The following is a 16,568-nucleotide window of genomic DNA, read 5'->3' as shown; positions in this document are numbered from 1 at the left end:
TTTAGCAGCCCTATTGAAATAAATGGAGGGTGGCTGCACATGTGCAGTGCGCCCTCTATTCAGACAATGGGGGCATATCCTAGCGATATGCCCCCATTGTACATGACGGGAAAACCCCTTTAATTTGATTTGTATGCAATTACAAGTGAATGTTCATCTCTATGTATCACAGACAATGGTAGGTTATTTTGTAAGGGTTGTATAATAAAGATCAGCAAATAATGATGCTTAAATGTACGCACTGTGTTGTTTGCTATAGGTGACACTAGCCTACATTCTTCACTATATACTGCCACTACCTTAAAGGGGTTTTCCAGGTTTTTAATATTGATGACCTATCCTCACGATAGGTCATGAATATCAGATCAGTGGGGGGTCCGACACCAGACACCCCAGGGAATCAGCTGGTTGAAGAAAAGGTTGTGCGCCGTCTTCCCTTCATTGTTGACGTTCACTTCTATGGGACGGCTCATTCCTATACACTTGAATAGGAAGGAGCTCTCCCATAGAAGTGAATGGGACGGCTTCTTGTAATTACACTGCTCACCGCTGATGGGCAGGGATGCCCGGTGACGGACCCCACCCCGATCTGATTTTCATGAGCGCAGCCTTCTCTTCAACCAGCTGATCGGCGGGGGTGCCCAGTGTCGGACCCCCCACTGATCTGATATTCATGACCTATCCTGAGGATTGGTCATCAATATTAAAAGTCCGGAAAATAATAGACAGTAAAGCCAATAAAGTCAATTACACATGATCTATACATCTTTGAAAACTGGATTGGTTCCATACAACATGGGCTATAGATCTTGTTGCTCGATACCGCTGGACCCTCTATGATCACCTAATCTAAGAGAGATCCACAATTTGAATTTGTCGAAGCCTGACCACCACTTTAATAATTAAAAGATCCTTCTTGCCCAGCACAACCCACATTGTATGACCGCTGTCTGTGTTTTATATGGAAGATGCGGTACCTGAATTTCTGTGAGAAGCTCTTCACGAGATGTGCTATCCTTCCATCAATGATCAGGTCCAGAGGTGACTTCCCGCGGTGATTGGCGTAGTTAATGTCTGCACCCGACAATGCCAAAAAGCAAGCAATTGCTGCACCAACATTTAGTTCTGTAGTTCCAAGCAAACCAGTAGCCTGCAACTGGGAGGTGATAAAACAGGAAAAGTAGGATTAACCCCCTAAGGGCACGTTCACATCATCGTTTAGCTTTTTGATCTGTCAGAAGAACAGAAAAAAAACAAAAAAAACTGATCCTTTATTTTGAGCATCAGTTATGATCAATTTGTGTGACTTTAGTCAAAGATCAGTTATTTTTTTTACTGATCTCTGCCGGAAGTGACACAAATTGATCATAACTGATGCTCAAAATAACGGATCCGTTTTTTTATGTTCTTCCGACGAATCAGAAGAACGAAAGCCTAAATGGTGATGTGAACGCAGCCAGTCAAAATAAAATAATAAAGAAAAATCTCATGTAAATATAGTTCCCCTCTATTGTATATTAACCCCTTAGAAATGTTTTTCCCCACAAGCAACTGTACTCTGCTATCCCGGTCATCCCATACAGACTGAAAGGAGTGGCAGTGTACACGCCTGACCGCTGCACCATTCAAATCAGCCACATGGGACCAGTGTTCTTGTGATTAGTGGAGGTCCCTAAGAACAGACACTTATTCCTTATTCTATGGATAGGTGACAACTGTTGCTCATGGGAAAACGCCTTTAATGATATCACTGATTTTGGCCTTCAAAACCTACAGAGTTGTCTGCCCTTCAACGTCTTGTTGGATATATCTTTACAAAGTTTTCATCAATGTAGCCTTGTGAGGTCTTGTTTTTTTTGCAGTAAAAGTTGTCGATTTTCTGCAGCTGTTTTGAGGGAATGTATATGTAGGATTCAATTCTATGCACAAAATAAAAATAAAAAAATAAAAAAAACTGGGGAGATTTGCTACGCAAAACATGCCACCAGAATTCTGGCTTAACCTAAACAAAAAAAATCTGGACTAAATGTTTTGCACCTTAATTTATTAATGTGTTTTAGACAGTTTTATGTCTTGCTCAACAAGTGGGCGAGGCTTAGTGGGAAAAGGCGTGGCTTAATATGCACCAAAATTTGGCACAAAGTAAGCCAACCAATAGGAATACAAATATATATATATATATATATATATGACGCTTGCAACAAATGACCGGAAACACTAATATTCTGTTTTTATCATGCATTCTGATAAAAAAAAATTGTGAAAACATTTTTACACACAAAAAAAATTAAAACATTTCTGACCTTTTATTGCGCACAGATAAGCTACTGCTGCCGATTACAAGCTGCTCTCCTGTATTTTTTAAGTACTTTTTTTTAAGGTGCTCTCCAACATCCAATAGAGAGGGTGTCTGGACAGTCTTCAAAACACCAAAAAAAGGCACTCTCCATTTCACAGGGTGCCCTTTCCAGTGCTGTAACGTTGTACTTGCTGGAATGGAAGTGATAATATTCCTTACACATGTATGTGACTGCTGTCAGCCAATCGATGTGCATACCTGTACACATGTCAACACGGAGGCCACCTATTACTTGGCAGTAGTCTCATACATAGAATATATGCAGTGTCATCACTTCTGGTCTGGGGCTGGAAACTGCAGGTACAAGGCCCAGGCACTGGAACGAGGGCTCTGGGAAAAATTGGCTGCCCCTACATTTTAGTGTCAAACAAGTTCTTTAATTCTGCATTAGGCTAGGTTCATATCTACAACGGAGGTTCTGGCAGTTGCCTGTGCCACAAATTCTGTATTCACAACGGACACCCGGCAGATTTCCATACAGTTAGGCCTCTTGCACACAAGCGTTTTTTTTCTTCCGTTTCCCTTCCATTTTTTTCGCGTTCCGTATACGGAACCATTCATTTCAATGGATCCGCAAAAAAAAATTGAAGGTACTTCGTATGTCTTCTGTTTCCGTTCAAAGATAGAACATGTCCTATTATTGTCCGCATAACGGACAAGGATAGGACTATTCTATCAGGGGCCAGCTGTTCCGTTCTGCAAAAAACGGAATGCACGCGGACGTCATCCGTATTTTTTGCGGACCGCAAAATACTGAAAAAGCCATACGGTGGTGTGCAAGAGGCCTTAATGGAATCCATCAGGCACCAGCAGCGTCCAGTATATGTTGGATCCAGCAGCTTTATCATAGGTGGGCTTTGGGGTGGAGGCTGAAAGCAGACCCCCACTGGTGTTTTTCATATATATATGCAGGTCATACTTCTATTCAGACATTGCACTGGTGCTACTGTATTACCTACATATATATTTCCCATTGCCGATAAATTGAGCTCATCGTGAACAGAAACACCAATGCGCACAAGCTCCTATACATCAAAACATCACTTGTTCAGTCATTCAGACAAGAACTCCAAAGCAACATTTAATAACCCACGAGTTTCAGTAAGATTACAATCAATGTTTCCCGAAGGTGGAAAAAGTGGTGCGACAAAAGCTTGGATTCTGTCATTGCTGGATTTCTTGCAATCAATGCAAATTACCTATTTTTATTTGTATTCATCTTTTTCTTATCAACAGCTGCTGTGAAACCCTATCCTTATTGTCTTGCATGTGCACGGTTACCTCTTTTACCTTGGCTAGAGTAGCGGAGCCATTGCCCTCTGGCTCCAGACAGGAGAGGTGCTGCTGGACAAGCACTATGTGCATTGGCGTGTCGCCATCTTCATCTTCTGCATTCACGTCTGCCCCTTCTGCCACCAGCATCTGCACCAGGTTGATGTGACCGTGTGTCACCGCCAGATGCAGAGGCGTTTGGTTTCTATTGTTCCTGAGATTGACATCACAGCGGCCCTGAGATGTGAAACAAAGCAAATGCATACTGTATAAAGAACGACCATGTAAGATTAGAAATGTTACAGGTCACAGACAAGCGCAATGGATCTACAGCAGAACATTTTTGCAGCAAATCTAGTACACAAATTTGAATCAAATCTTGCAGATTAGCCTGGATTCAACCAGCTAATTGTATAAAAGCAGTATACTCACCTTGCCAATCTCTCGTTTCTCCCTGGTCCCCTGCTGGCCTCTGCTTACCCGGCTCCATCCATGACCAGCTGCGACACCTGGCTGCCATGCCCTGTGATTAGATGCAGGGGTCATGTGTTGACGATATGCCTCGTCATCGCTGGAGCCCAGTAAACAGACACTGGCATGGGACCAGGAAGTGAGAGAAGTATAACTCCTTTTTATATGTCATATGATTGTCTTCACTGCAGTTCTGGCACCAGATTCATTGATGAACCTTATACTGTATTATGCTGCATATTTTTCCTGTGCAAAACAATAGAATTTTTGTTCCGTGTGAAAGGATAATTCAATAAATCAATATTAAAGGGACTAGTAGAGGAGGACACCAACCATTGAGATGACTGCATCAGATCTGAGATCTAGTCGGACATGTACTATATTTTAAAAGGGCATCTGTCAGCAGATTTGTACCTATGACACTGACTGACCTGTTACATGTGCACTTGGCAGCTGAAGGCATCTGTGTTGGTCCCGTGTTCACATGTGCCCGCATTGCTGAGAAAATGAGTCTCTAGGAGCAACGGGGGCGTTGCTGTTACACCTAGAGGTTCTGCTCTCTCTGCTCCTGCCACTTTGATTGACTTTAGAAGAACTCTGGTCCTGCCAGTAAAAGTGCAGAGTTACAGAGAGCAGAGCCTCTAGGTGTAAAAGCAACGTCCCATTGCTCCTAGAAGCTGATTTTCATATACAGTTAGGTCCATATATATTTGGACACTAGGGCTGCAGTAAACGAATATTTTAGTAATCGAGTATTCTATTGATTATTTTTTATGATTAATCAAGTAATCTAATAAGAAAAACCTTTTTAAAATAACATATTGCTTTATAAAAACAATATTTTTATTTATAACATCTGACACCCCCCCAAATCAGACTATCACAGACAAGCCCCCCCCAGTCAGCCTGGCCCTCAAATCAGTCCCCCCATGCCACAATCCCGCAATCAGACCCCCATGCCACCATTATCAGACCGCCTGCCACCCTTATCACACCCTCCTTTGCTGCAGTGCCAGAGCCAGACCCCCATGCCATCCATTGCCATGTCCCCCACTCGCCCAGTGCCATCAGATCAGCAGCCCCTCCATGCCATGTCTCCCAGTGCCCCCATAATGGTACTGCCATCAGCCCCTCCATGCCATGTCTCCCAGTGCCCCCATAATGGTACTGCCATCAGCCCCTCCATGCCATCCAGATTGCCATGTCCCCCTTCCCCTGTGCCTCCATGCCCTCCACCATGTCCCCACTCCCTCAGATCAGCCCCTCCATGCTAAATCACAGTTGCCCCCATTAACACCTCTCCGCCCCCCCCCCCAATAACTTTATACATGCCAAATCACAGGTGCACCCATTAACCCCTCTCCACCCCCCCCCACCTCCCTCTCATATCTCTTTATACATGCCAAATCACAGCCTGGTACCCCAATTAACCCGTCCCCCGGCAATAACATGCCATTGCCAATTCACAGGTGCCCCCGTTTCCCCCCAGGCCCGCCGCTGCTGCCGCTAACTTTATACTTACCTTTAATGGCAGTGCAGCGTGCGCTGGCACATGGAGTCCGCAGGAGACGCGTCTTCATCCCAGCATGCACTGGGACCTGACGTCACACACAGTCAGCCAGCGTGCTGAACGATGTGTGTACGCAAGGACCTGCGGTGCAGAGTCGGGACTCGGGAGGCCACGGAGCAGTGAGTGAGAAGATTTATTTCACTCCCGCTCCGTGGTCATGTGATACAAACGATTCCTCGATGCAGGAAAACTTTATCGAGGATTTCAGAATCGTTTCAGCCCAATTGGACACCGACACAAACTTTGTTTTTATTACCCGTTTACTTAATTCAAGTTATAGTTATATAATGGACAAAAAGTCCAGACCTTTAGCTTTAATTTGAGGGTTTAGGAGTTTCAGCTCCTTTACATGTGGCACCCTGTTTTTTAAAGGGACCAAAATTATTGGACAATTGACTCAAAGGCTGTTTCATGGGCAGTTGTGGGCAATTCCTTCATTATTTCATTCTCAATTAAGCACATAAAAGGCGTGGAGTTGATTTGAGGTGTGGTGCTTGCATTTTGAAGATTTTGCTGAGAAGTAAACATGCGGTAAAAGGAGGTCTCCATGCAGGTGAAACAAGCCATCCTTCATCTGCAAAAACAGAAAAAACCCATCCGAGAAATTGCTACACTATTAGGAGTGGCAAAGTCTACAGTTTGGTACATCCTGAGAAAGAAAGCACTGGTGACCTCAACAATGCAAAAATACCTGGACGCCCACGGAAGACAAAAGTGGGGGATGGTCGCAGAATAATTACCATGGTGAAGAGAAACCCCTTCACAACAGCCAACCAAGTGACCAACACTCTCCAGGATACAGGCGTATCAATATCCAAATCTACCATAAAGAGAAGACTGCATGAAAGTAAATACAGAGGGTTCACTGCACGGTGCAAGCCACTCATAAGCCTCAAGAATAAGAAGGCTAGATTGGACTTTGCTAAAAAAAAATCTTAAAAAAACAGCACACTTCTGGAAGAACATTCTTTGGACAGATGAAACCAAGATCAACCTCTCCCAGAATGATGGAAAGAAAAAAGTATGGCGAAGGCATGGTACAGCTCATGATCCAAAGCATACCACATCATCTGTAAAACACGGCGGAGGCAGTGTGATGGCTTGGGCATGCATGGCTGCCAGTGGCACTGGGTCCTAGTGTTTATTGATGATGTGACACAGGACAGAAGCAGCCGGATGAATTCTGGGGTTTTCAGAGACATACTGTTTGCTCAAATCCAGCCAAACTGATTGGTCGGCGTTTCATAATACAGATGGACAATGACCCAAAGCATAAAGCCAAAGCAACCCAGGAGTTTATTAAAGCAAAGTGGAAAATTCTTGAATGGCCGAGTCAGTCACCGGATCTGAACCCAATAGAGCATTTCACTTGTTAAAGACTAAACTTCAGACAGAAAGCCCTACAAACAGCTACTGAAAACCGCTGCAGTAAAGGCCTGGCAGAGCATTAAAATGGAGGAAACACAGCGTCTGGTGATGTCCATGAGTTCAAGACTTCAGGCAGTCATTGCCAACAAAGGGTTTTCCACCAAGTATTAGAAATTAACAATTTATTTACAATTATTTAATTTGTCCAATTACTTTTGAGCCCCAGAAAAGAAGGGATTGATTTTAAAAAATGCTTTAGTTCCTCACATTTTCATGCAATCATTTTGTTCAACCCACTGAAATAAAGCTGAAAGTTTGAACTTCAACCGTATCTGAACGGTGTTGTTCAAAATCCATTGTGGTAATGTACAGAACAAAATTTGAAAAATGTTGTCTCTGTCCAAATATATATGGACCGAACTATTAAAAAATCATTTTTCTCAGCAATGCGGGCACATATGAACATGGCACCAACACAGATGCCTTCAGCTGCCAAGTGCACATGTAACAGGTCAGCCATTGTCATAGGTGCAAATCTGCTGACAGATGCCCTTTAAGACCTACTAGCGAATCAGACACATCTGTTTTAGTAAGTACATGTATAAGTAGAAATCTGCTGACAGATGCCATTTAAAGTGGCTCTGTAAGTTGTTGTTTTTTCACATTAATTTGATTGTATATGTAACTGTATTTAACTCCAATTCATTCACAGAATGGGCTAAAAACACGGACCGGTTAGTTTAGGATCTGGTAGCTTTCCAGGACCCCGCTGTATGCATAGTCCCATCCTAACTGACAATGGGCAGTGGGACCTCAATGTGCTTGAGATTACAGAGGGTATCAAAGGCTGCACCACCACCAATTTACGTCAGAGAGGAAGGCTTTCCACAGAAACATGAGCCGCCGTGTCACAAATACCCTCGGCACTATGCTTTACCTCTTTAACTAAAATGTCCACAACCTCTTGGTGGTTGTTGAGTGTGGCCAGATGCAGTGCGGTGAAGCCATCCTCCTTCTTGGAGTCCACCAGCTGCCGAGCCCTGTGCAGAATCTTTCTTGCAGCTCTGCAGAAGAGAGACCATGACACCGATTAGTACTCATTTTCACAGTGCTCAAGTTGGACGGCATTTCATACTAATCTTCGAGGTGCAGCAGAATCCCAGATCGACAATAAAGGCTTAAAGGGGTTTTCTAAAATTAGGATACCGATGGCCTAACCTCAGACCAGTGGGGGTCCGGCACTCTGCACCCCTGCTTTATTAGCTGTTTTAAGGGGCAGAAGTACATTTGTGAGCACTGCGGTCTTTTCACTGGTTGAACTAGTTCACTACTTAGTAGTAGCAGTGCAGGATATTGCAACTTCGTCCCATTCAAGTAAACAGGAGATCTTCAACACCCTGCAGTGCTGCTACTAAGTAGCCGTCGTGCTCCTGATACAACCAATGAAGAGATCGCAGGACTGATATCAGCGCTGCAATCCATTGGTGGTGGTGCCAAGAGTCTGACAACCACGGATCTGACATTAAAGGCAGATCCTGAAATACTGGCCATCAAAATTCTGATGAACCGAGAAAAGTGAAAATGGAATTTGATTGGTCAATTGTCTTACTCATGGGAAAATGGCAACTAGAAAATAAGATCGGCTCATGGTGGTGTGGATTTAAAGGTACAGGTTTACTACAAATGCATTGTAGTCCGATCTATCGTGAATTTCCTCTACTGATGGAAGGCAGCTGCCGCTGTGGTCTGTGAGCAGGATTGCAAAATGTTTTGGAAAGGATGATAAAGAGTAAGATTTCACAACCAATATGCCAAGCCAGGGACTAGGAGTCTCAGCTTCCTCCAGCATAAAGCTGAGGCTGCCTAATATGGTCTCTGTTGCACGGCACAGACACGTTCCTGCGTCACGCTGCGTGACGTTTCATGTGGTGACTGATTCTCAAAATGTGCAGATGTGGAGTCAGGCGGACTGATGACATTCCAGTTCGTTTGATTAATAAGAAGGTGACTACTTTATTTTTTATTCACGGACCTAGACACAAATATGGTGCATGCATTTAAAAGGGTTGTCCAATGTAAAAAATGGCATGTTATCCCCCAGAACAGCAGTAAACTTATGGGGCTATGTCTAGTATGGAAACTCAGCCCCATTCACTTCAATAGGGATGAAAGGCAATACCACACACTACTCAGGGACAAAAGCACCGCTGTTTCTGGAAAAAGTAACCCCCCCCCTTTTTTTTTATATCTTGGTCACCCCTGTAATAAAGAGTATACCTGGACAGAAGAATGTCATCACATATTCTATTTCTACAATATCTGTATAAAACTCACTGCTTTCCCTAGATATCACAAATTATTCAAGGGTTACCTTTATTTTGTTAGACATGGAGTTTATAGAGAAGCCCAAAGGAAAGAAACGAAAGAAAGAAAAAAAAAAGGAAAAAAGACAGAAAACAAAGGAAAGAAAGAAGGAAAAGAAAGAAAGGACTAAGATGGGACTATTTATGGTCTATTCTTTGGACAGGACGTCGATATATGATTAGTGAGGGTCCAACACTTGGCACACATGCCAATCAGCTTAAAGGGGTTTTCCAGCCTCTTGATACCGAACTCCTATCCTTCAAGTGAATGGGAGCAGAGCTGCAGTCCATCAGCATGGACTGCACTTTCTGCTTCTGGCTCAGTCAGAGTCCTGATTACCCTGCCCACACATAATAACTGACGGCTCTCTCTGCATCAGTGTGCATACACAGAAGGCTGACAGTCACTGTGTGGACTAGGAGTCCTGTCAGAATTTACTTTGATTTGTACTTTTTGTATGTCCATGGGCAGCTTGCTCAGAATATCCACATTGGACAAGATTAAGATTAGTACACAGGTCTCAGTTTTTGGCCATGTAGGACTACAAGGTTTCATAATCCTAACTATGGACAGCACGGACATTCATTCATTCTTCTTCATCATTAACTTCTTGGGAGGAAAACCTCCCATAAAAATATGGGACTGATCTGTCCAAAAGTGAAAAAGCTCTAACCTATTTTTTAGCCACTGATATTAATGAAGATTAGGTAGCGAGTTCATAAGAAAACAAAAATAACAATGACTAAAATAAAAGGAGCCATGGGCCCTGTAAAAGGCAATATATTAACTTCATCTGGAGGATGTGACCGGCTTACACATGCTTTCCAAAGCTAGTTACTTCTCCATCCCGCAAGTGAATTGGAGCCGGTCGGGAATCTCACTTGCCCGGTGGTGGTGGTTGCTATTGTGTTTCTGCTCCATACAAATCCTGCTCATGATCCAGCCGTCTGCCCCTTACCTAAACATTGTGCTTGGACTGGTGCTGCTAATTCAGAGCCCTAAATCCTGGACATTCGTGTTTACAGAGGGATTAATTCGATATTCTTTTATTTGCCTTAGAATTTAAAAGCCGAGAACACAAGGTATTAATAATCCGGATTCCACTGCAGGAAAATAAATGGAAAGAGTGAAGTTTTGGGTCATTTCAGTTTCCAGAAGACTGAAACGTTGGGACAACGGGAAGAGACCAATACTGCTTGTGTGCCTGAGAGAGGCCCAAGGGCTACTGTGCCACATAAGGAGACATCAATATTATAAATGGCACATGGCAGCCCGGTTACAGATTTGGCATTGGGGTCTAGGGGGTGATAATTAGGTCTTTGTGCTTGAGGATGTGCATCAGAGAAGCCGTGCACTAAAGCAGGCTCTGCCAAAACTTACTTTCAGTTACCACGTAGAGAGCCTCAGGTACAAAGTGGCAGATATTACCGAGTGAGAAGCCTCTGTTTCTATAGAAGCCAGGGGCTATCATCAAGACGACACATTTTCCCACGCTGACAAATACATGTCAGACCCAATCTTCTTTGGGGGAAGGAACACCCGCCCGAGGTGAGTATCGAAGATCATGCCCAGAAAGGGCATCCTCCTGCATGGGACGAGAGACGTGGAGTGGTTGATGAGCCACCCGAATTGGGCAAGAGCCGAGAGGGTGATGCGTAGGCTGGACAGGTTGTCCTCCAAGGACGGAGCCTGGATCAGAAGGTCGTCCAGGTAAGGCACCAATGCGACCCCTCTGGCACGAAGAAGTGCCACGAGAGGCGCTAGCACCTTTGTGAAAACCCTCGGGGCAGAGGCCAGGCCGAGGGGCACGGCGACGAACTGAAAATGAAGAGAACCCACCGCGAAGCAAAGGAACCTTTGATGGGAGAGGACAATGGGGACGTGGAGATAAGCGTCCTGAATGTCTATGGACGACAGGAACTCGTCCGCCTCCAAGGAGGCGATCACCGACCGGAGGGACTCCATGCGAAAATGACGGACACGGACGAAGTGATTGAGCGCCTTCAGGTCCAGGATTGGGCGGAGCGAACCGTCCTTCTTGGGAACCGTAAACAGGTTAGAGTAGAACCCCTGAAAGCGTTCTGATTCCGGGACCGGAACAATGACCCCGAGAGAGGGAAGTGAACGAATGGCCCGAAAAAACTTGTCTGCCCTGGCGGGGGACTTGGGGGGCGACGTCAGGAAGAACCGTCTCGACGGAAGACCTGAAGATTCGATCTTGTATCTGGAGGAGACCACCTCCAGAACCCAAGCATCCTCCACACTTGCTTTCCAGATATCCTGAAAGGCGAGCAGGCCTTCCCCCACCTTGACCGGGGCCGAGCAGGTTTGGGCTTGGCATGCCAGGAGGGCTTGGCCTTAAAGGAAGGCCTAGTGGACTTCTTGTCTGATCGGGCGGAAGGGGCCCGAAAGGAACCAAAAGACTGCGCCCGAGAGGACGACCCAGGAAAGCGACGGCGGCAAGGCTGGTTCTGGGGGAGAAGGGAGCTCTTACCGCCAGTGGCCTCAGAGATGAGCTCCTCCAAACGCTTCCCAAAAAGCTTCCCACCGAGGAAGGGAAGGGAGATTAGAGCCTTCTTGGAGGCGGAATCCGCCGCCCAAGAACGAAGCTAGATGGTGCGGCATATGGCCACAGAGTTAGCGGCCGCACGACTGGAGCGGCCAGCAGATTCCATAGAGGCATCACAAAGAAACTTGGACGCCTGGTAGATCTAAGAGGCAAGCACTGCCAGTTCCCCTTGGACCGAGTCTCGAGGTAAGGCTCGAATGAGCCGTTTGGCCCAGATCGCGCAGGCCTTGGCCACCCAGGAAGCGGCGAAAGCAGGACGGATGGCGGCACCAGCTGCTACAAAAACGGACTTGGCCAAGGAGTCGACCCGTTTGTCAGCGGGATCCGACAAGAAAGCCGCATCAGCCAGGGGAAGGGTAGTGGCCTTCGCCAGGCGTGCCACCTGAGGATCTACCTGAGGAGGAACCGTCCAGAGGTTGACGGATTCCTCAGAAAAGGGATAAGGAACATCCGAGGCCTTGGTAAGATGAAGGCGCCGATCAGGGTGACGCCACTCCTTAGCCAGAAGTGCGATAAGATCGGCGTGATTAGGGAAAACCACAGCGGAACGTCTGGAACGGCGGAAGGACACCGATTCCTGGAAGGAGGAAGAAGGATCGTCCTGCACATGGAGCACGTCCCGGACGGCTTTAATGAGATCCTGTATGGCCGCAGACATCGCCGAGCACCTCTCTGATTCAGAATCAGGAGCAGAGGAGTCCCCAGGAGCGGCGGAAACGGCTGAAGAGGAAACCTCGCCCATCTCGGACTTATCCGGGGAATGATCCGAGGAAGCTGAGGAAGAGTGGGACCCGGCCGAGACCCTACGAGGTCGCTTAGTGCCAGAGCGAGAGCGGACGTCCCCAGCGGGAGAGTCACTGCTAGAGGCGGCCGCAATCTGAGCAGGCAAACGGTCCAGAGACTGCGCCAGGGATTAGAAGAGGCTGGCAAGGTTCCCTATGGCTTGGGACAGGAGGGGACCGCAGGGGCTGCCTGGACGGGCCTGGGGTCGAGGCACTGTGCGCAGAGAGAGTTAGACTGGCCGCATGGAAACTTCTTATTACACAGAGAACATACATAATGAGTAGAAATCCCAGCAGGGGGAGTGGGATCCCGACCAGAGGAAGACATGTGGGCTTAGGATGGAGCCTGCAAGGAAAAAAGTCAGCCGGAGGGCTGCCTACCAGACCCAAAGGTGCTGTGTCCCAGAAGAAGTTGCAGCGCAGGAAAGGAGCAGCAAGATGGCGACCGGGTGCAGGAGAGGAAAGAGTCGGCAGTTAGAAGAAGGGAACGCCCTCCGTAACCGGCAGAAGCATGCGCTGACAGAGAATACTTACAACCTGAAATTTACTAGTGAAATGAGCCCCAGCAGTATCAATTTCTTGGACCTGACCATTTTTTTGGAGGAAGGTCAGCTGAAGACAAAAACGTACTTTAAACCAACAGATGTGAATGGATACATCGATATGCAGAGCTGACACCATACCCCCTGGAAACAAAACGTTCCGAAGGGACAATTTATACATATTCGTCGTAATTGCACTGAGGTCAGAGACTACAGAGAACAAAGTAGGGTGATACAGAAGAGGTTTGAAGAGAAGGGATATAACCCCGAGGCTTTGGAGAACATCAGGAAAGAAGTGGAAGAATGGGAAGGGGGGGTTTAACAAAAATACAAATAGAAATAAGGAAACAGGCAAGAAGAATAAAATGTTGGACTTCAAATTTCACCTTCCTCACCCAATATAACACGCAGGTAGGACCATTAAAGAACTCCTTGCGGAAAAATTGGTTCATCCTAAAAAATGACCCAGTGTTGGGACAGGTCATCCCCGAGCGGCCGAGAGTTCTATTTAAAAGAGCACCAAACCTGCGAGATGCACTGGCACATAGGTGGAATGAGGAAGAGTTGTAAGTGGGGTGGTGGTGTATTGCCGCTGTCATTGGATACCTGTTGAAGTTTACTATGAATGAACAGAACATAGTGGGTTGTGATTGGCTCTAGGGAATCATGTGATCGGAGTGTTACCATGTGACTTTTCTATGAATGGAAAGGAGAGGGCTACTAGTAATGTGTGAATTATACGCTCTGAGAAGGAATTTTAATTGTGTGTCAAAATACCGCTAGCCTTTGTGGACTCTAGGACTGGCGAAACCCGGGTCAGGTGAGATAGAGATAGAGATGATAGAGATAGTCGCTCTTTGTAGCTTCTCTTTTCTCCGGTTAATTGATGTAGGCCCTAAAAGTCAGACCCTCTGCTATACCAGAATGCACAAATGGGGTTTCTAAACTCAACAGCCCCTCTAACTGCAATGTGGGTGACAGTCTAACAGGCTAAGCGGCAGCTGCTTGTGATGCACGCGTGGTCGTATAATTCAGTGGGAGCTTTTACATAATACAGTGTTAAGATGTTCAAAGCAAACACTTCAGGTAATCTGTCTAGTCGATATAAGTAATGTCACTGTGATGTGTCCCAATGTCAGAAGATGAAGAGGATCAGAAGATAAAACACTTACAAGACATTTCCTTTCAGAGCCGAGTGATGTAGAAGATTAAAGCCTTGCTGATTCTGGATGGTGAAATCAATGTTGGGTACATCAGTAAGGATCTCAATGATACTTTTGAAATCTGCAGTGATGGCATAGTGCAGCGGAGTATCCCCATGTAAGTCCTAGAAGCAGACAGAAGGTTTCACAACGAGCCGTATAGTTTACTGCAGGTTTACTAATGCGTCATAGGTGTGGCACCTGAAACTAATGTGCACTAACCTATCGGAAGGTGTGAATCCATTAGACCTAGTAGTATTGGGATTTCTAACCTTCTGTGCAGACTATTGGCTCAAGAGCCTGTGTTTGCTGACTGTGTATTGCCACAGCCCGGCTCCCTAAAGGGAGTGTATTATAAGAAAATAATCTATTGTAAAACTCACATTTTACATTACACATATTGGGGGTCATTTATTAAGATCAGCATTTTAGACAGCGGTCTTAATATCCCCTACAGCTGGTGGTGGATCTGCTGGCGTTATGAAGAGGTGCATAACTTCGGAGGATTCACTGCCGCTTCCTTGACGTCTTACATCTAGACCATTATCTATGCCTAAACCTTCCCTGCCCAGTTTTTTTTATACCTGGCGTGAGCAGGGAAAGGTCACAGACTGCAGTGCAAAGGACCTATGCGCCGCAACCTGTGACAGAAATACGCCTAATATAGGCGTATTTCTAGGTAGTAAATGACCCCCATTGTTCTTTCAGTTTTGGTGGAGTTTTCTTTATAATTTTCAACATCATTATCTAGACACTAACCACTGAGCTTCATAATAGGCTGATACTACCTGTTCTACAGAGATCATCTGGCATCTGTCAGTAGCCATCTCATTATCATCATAGGCAGGATTTCAATTAAAGGTATCACCTCTATACAGATAAGGCTGGGTTCACACTTCAGTTATTTGGTCAGTTATTTCCATCAGTTACTGTGAGTCAAAACTAGGTGCGGGTTGAAAACACAGAAAAGGTGAATTTCTTTTCATTACACCTGATCTATGAGTAGGCTTCACTACTGGTTTTTTGTCAAGGACAAATCTGTATTTTTCTCCCAGGTGAGGGAGAAAAAAAGAGAGAAGAAGCGCACAATAGGGTAATATTGTAAAAACAACAGATATAAAATAGTGGGAATTTATCCACACTCACCTTGTAGGGTTGCGCTTAAATAGGCACAACTCTACTGTAGACTTAGTAGTAATGGAGTCTTCTTGCCAGGATTGCAGCCGCAGATTAGTTTGTTCTTTTTGGTAAGGTGTCCAATCCCCCAAAAAAGAAGTAAATTGTGATAGAAAAACGGAGAGAGAAGAGGTTTCTGCCTCGGCGCAAAATCACTGGAGTAGACGATCTTAATGCAAAAAGCTATTCTTGATTTAATAGAAACAACGCGTTTCGGGGATTAAAAACTCCCCTTCATCAGGTTTCATAATGATACAATAAAAAAACTGAAAGGTACATATTTATAGATACAGCATATCAAAAAAACCACCAAAAGGATGCACCTGGGTGACGCCCCCTTTAGGGGAGGGGCCACCCCCAGGTGTCACCCAATGGGCAGCTACAGTTTCTGTACAAGTAAACAGTATTGTGGGTGTATAGAGATTACTAAGGGGTTAGGGCTAAAACCGCTGGTGTATTTGTAAAGATCGCTTTATTCATAGTTGGTTTGTTATTGGGACTGAGTTCTCTGTCACGTGATCGCAAATACAAGCGGTCACGTGACATAAGAGGCAGGAAGTAAAATCGGCCTCTAGTGATTTCTATACCTCTCCCGTCGCTAGGGAGAGAGAGGTTCACAGTGCCGGTGCCTGGTATGTATGCTGCGCTTCCGTGTTAGTTGAGGGGCGGTCCTTGGTGACGTCAGGGGTCACATGATCGGTCCTTTTTCGTTGTTCTCTGGTTTGTTTGCCGATCCTGTATATGTCTCACAGTGATATTTGTCTCTGTTCATTTAGGGCTCTATTGGATTTGTAGCCCATGACACAATGTATAAATATACAGATAAAACTCAATCAAGAAATAGTAAAAGTTAAGATAAAAATCAGGTAGAGCATTCGATTAAAATTGTTCAG

General features: G+C 45.4%; 1 protein-coding gene across 9 annotated transcripts in view; it reads right to left on the bottom strand.

Moving 5' to 3' along the window:
- MIB2 (MIB E3 ubiquitin protein ligase 2) overlaps nucleotides 1–16,568 on the bottom strand; it is a 127,174-nt gene that overhangs the window by 10,741 nt on the left and 99,865 nt on the right. For all 9 annotated transcript variants that reach the window (XM_040428106.1, XM_040428116.1, XM_040428154.1 and 6 more), the window contains 4 exons: nucleotides 14,470–14,624; nucleotides 7,978–8,104; nucleotides 3,650–3,868; nucleotides 978–1,156 (listed from right to left, as the gene is read on the bottom strand). In XM_040428106.1, coding sequence (XP_040284040.1) covers nucleotides 978–1,156; nucleotides 3,650–3,868; nucleotides 7,978–8,104; nucleotides 14,470–14,624 — 680 coding nt within the window. The remainder of the gene's footprint in view (nucleotides 1–977; nucleotides 1,157–3,649; nucleotides 3,869–7,977; nucleotides 8,105–14,469; nucleotides 14,625–16,568) is intronic.

This window comes from Bufo bufo, chromosome 1 (genome assembly GCF_905171765.1).
Source record: "Bufo bufo chromosome 1, aBufBuf1.1, whole genome shotgun sequence".
NCBI classification, from domain to species: Eukaryota; Metazoa; Chordata; class Amphibia; order Anura; family Bufonidae; genus Bufo; species Bufo bufo.
The sequence above is the reverse complement of the archived record's forward strand: the minus strand, read 5'-3'. Positions and strand labels throughout refer to the sequence as shown.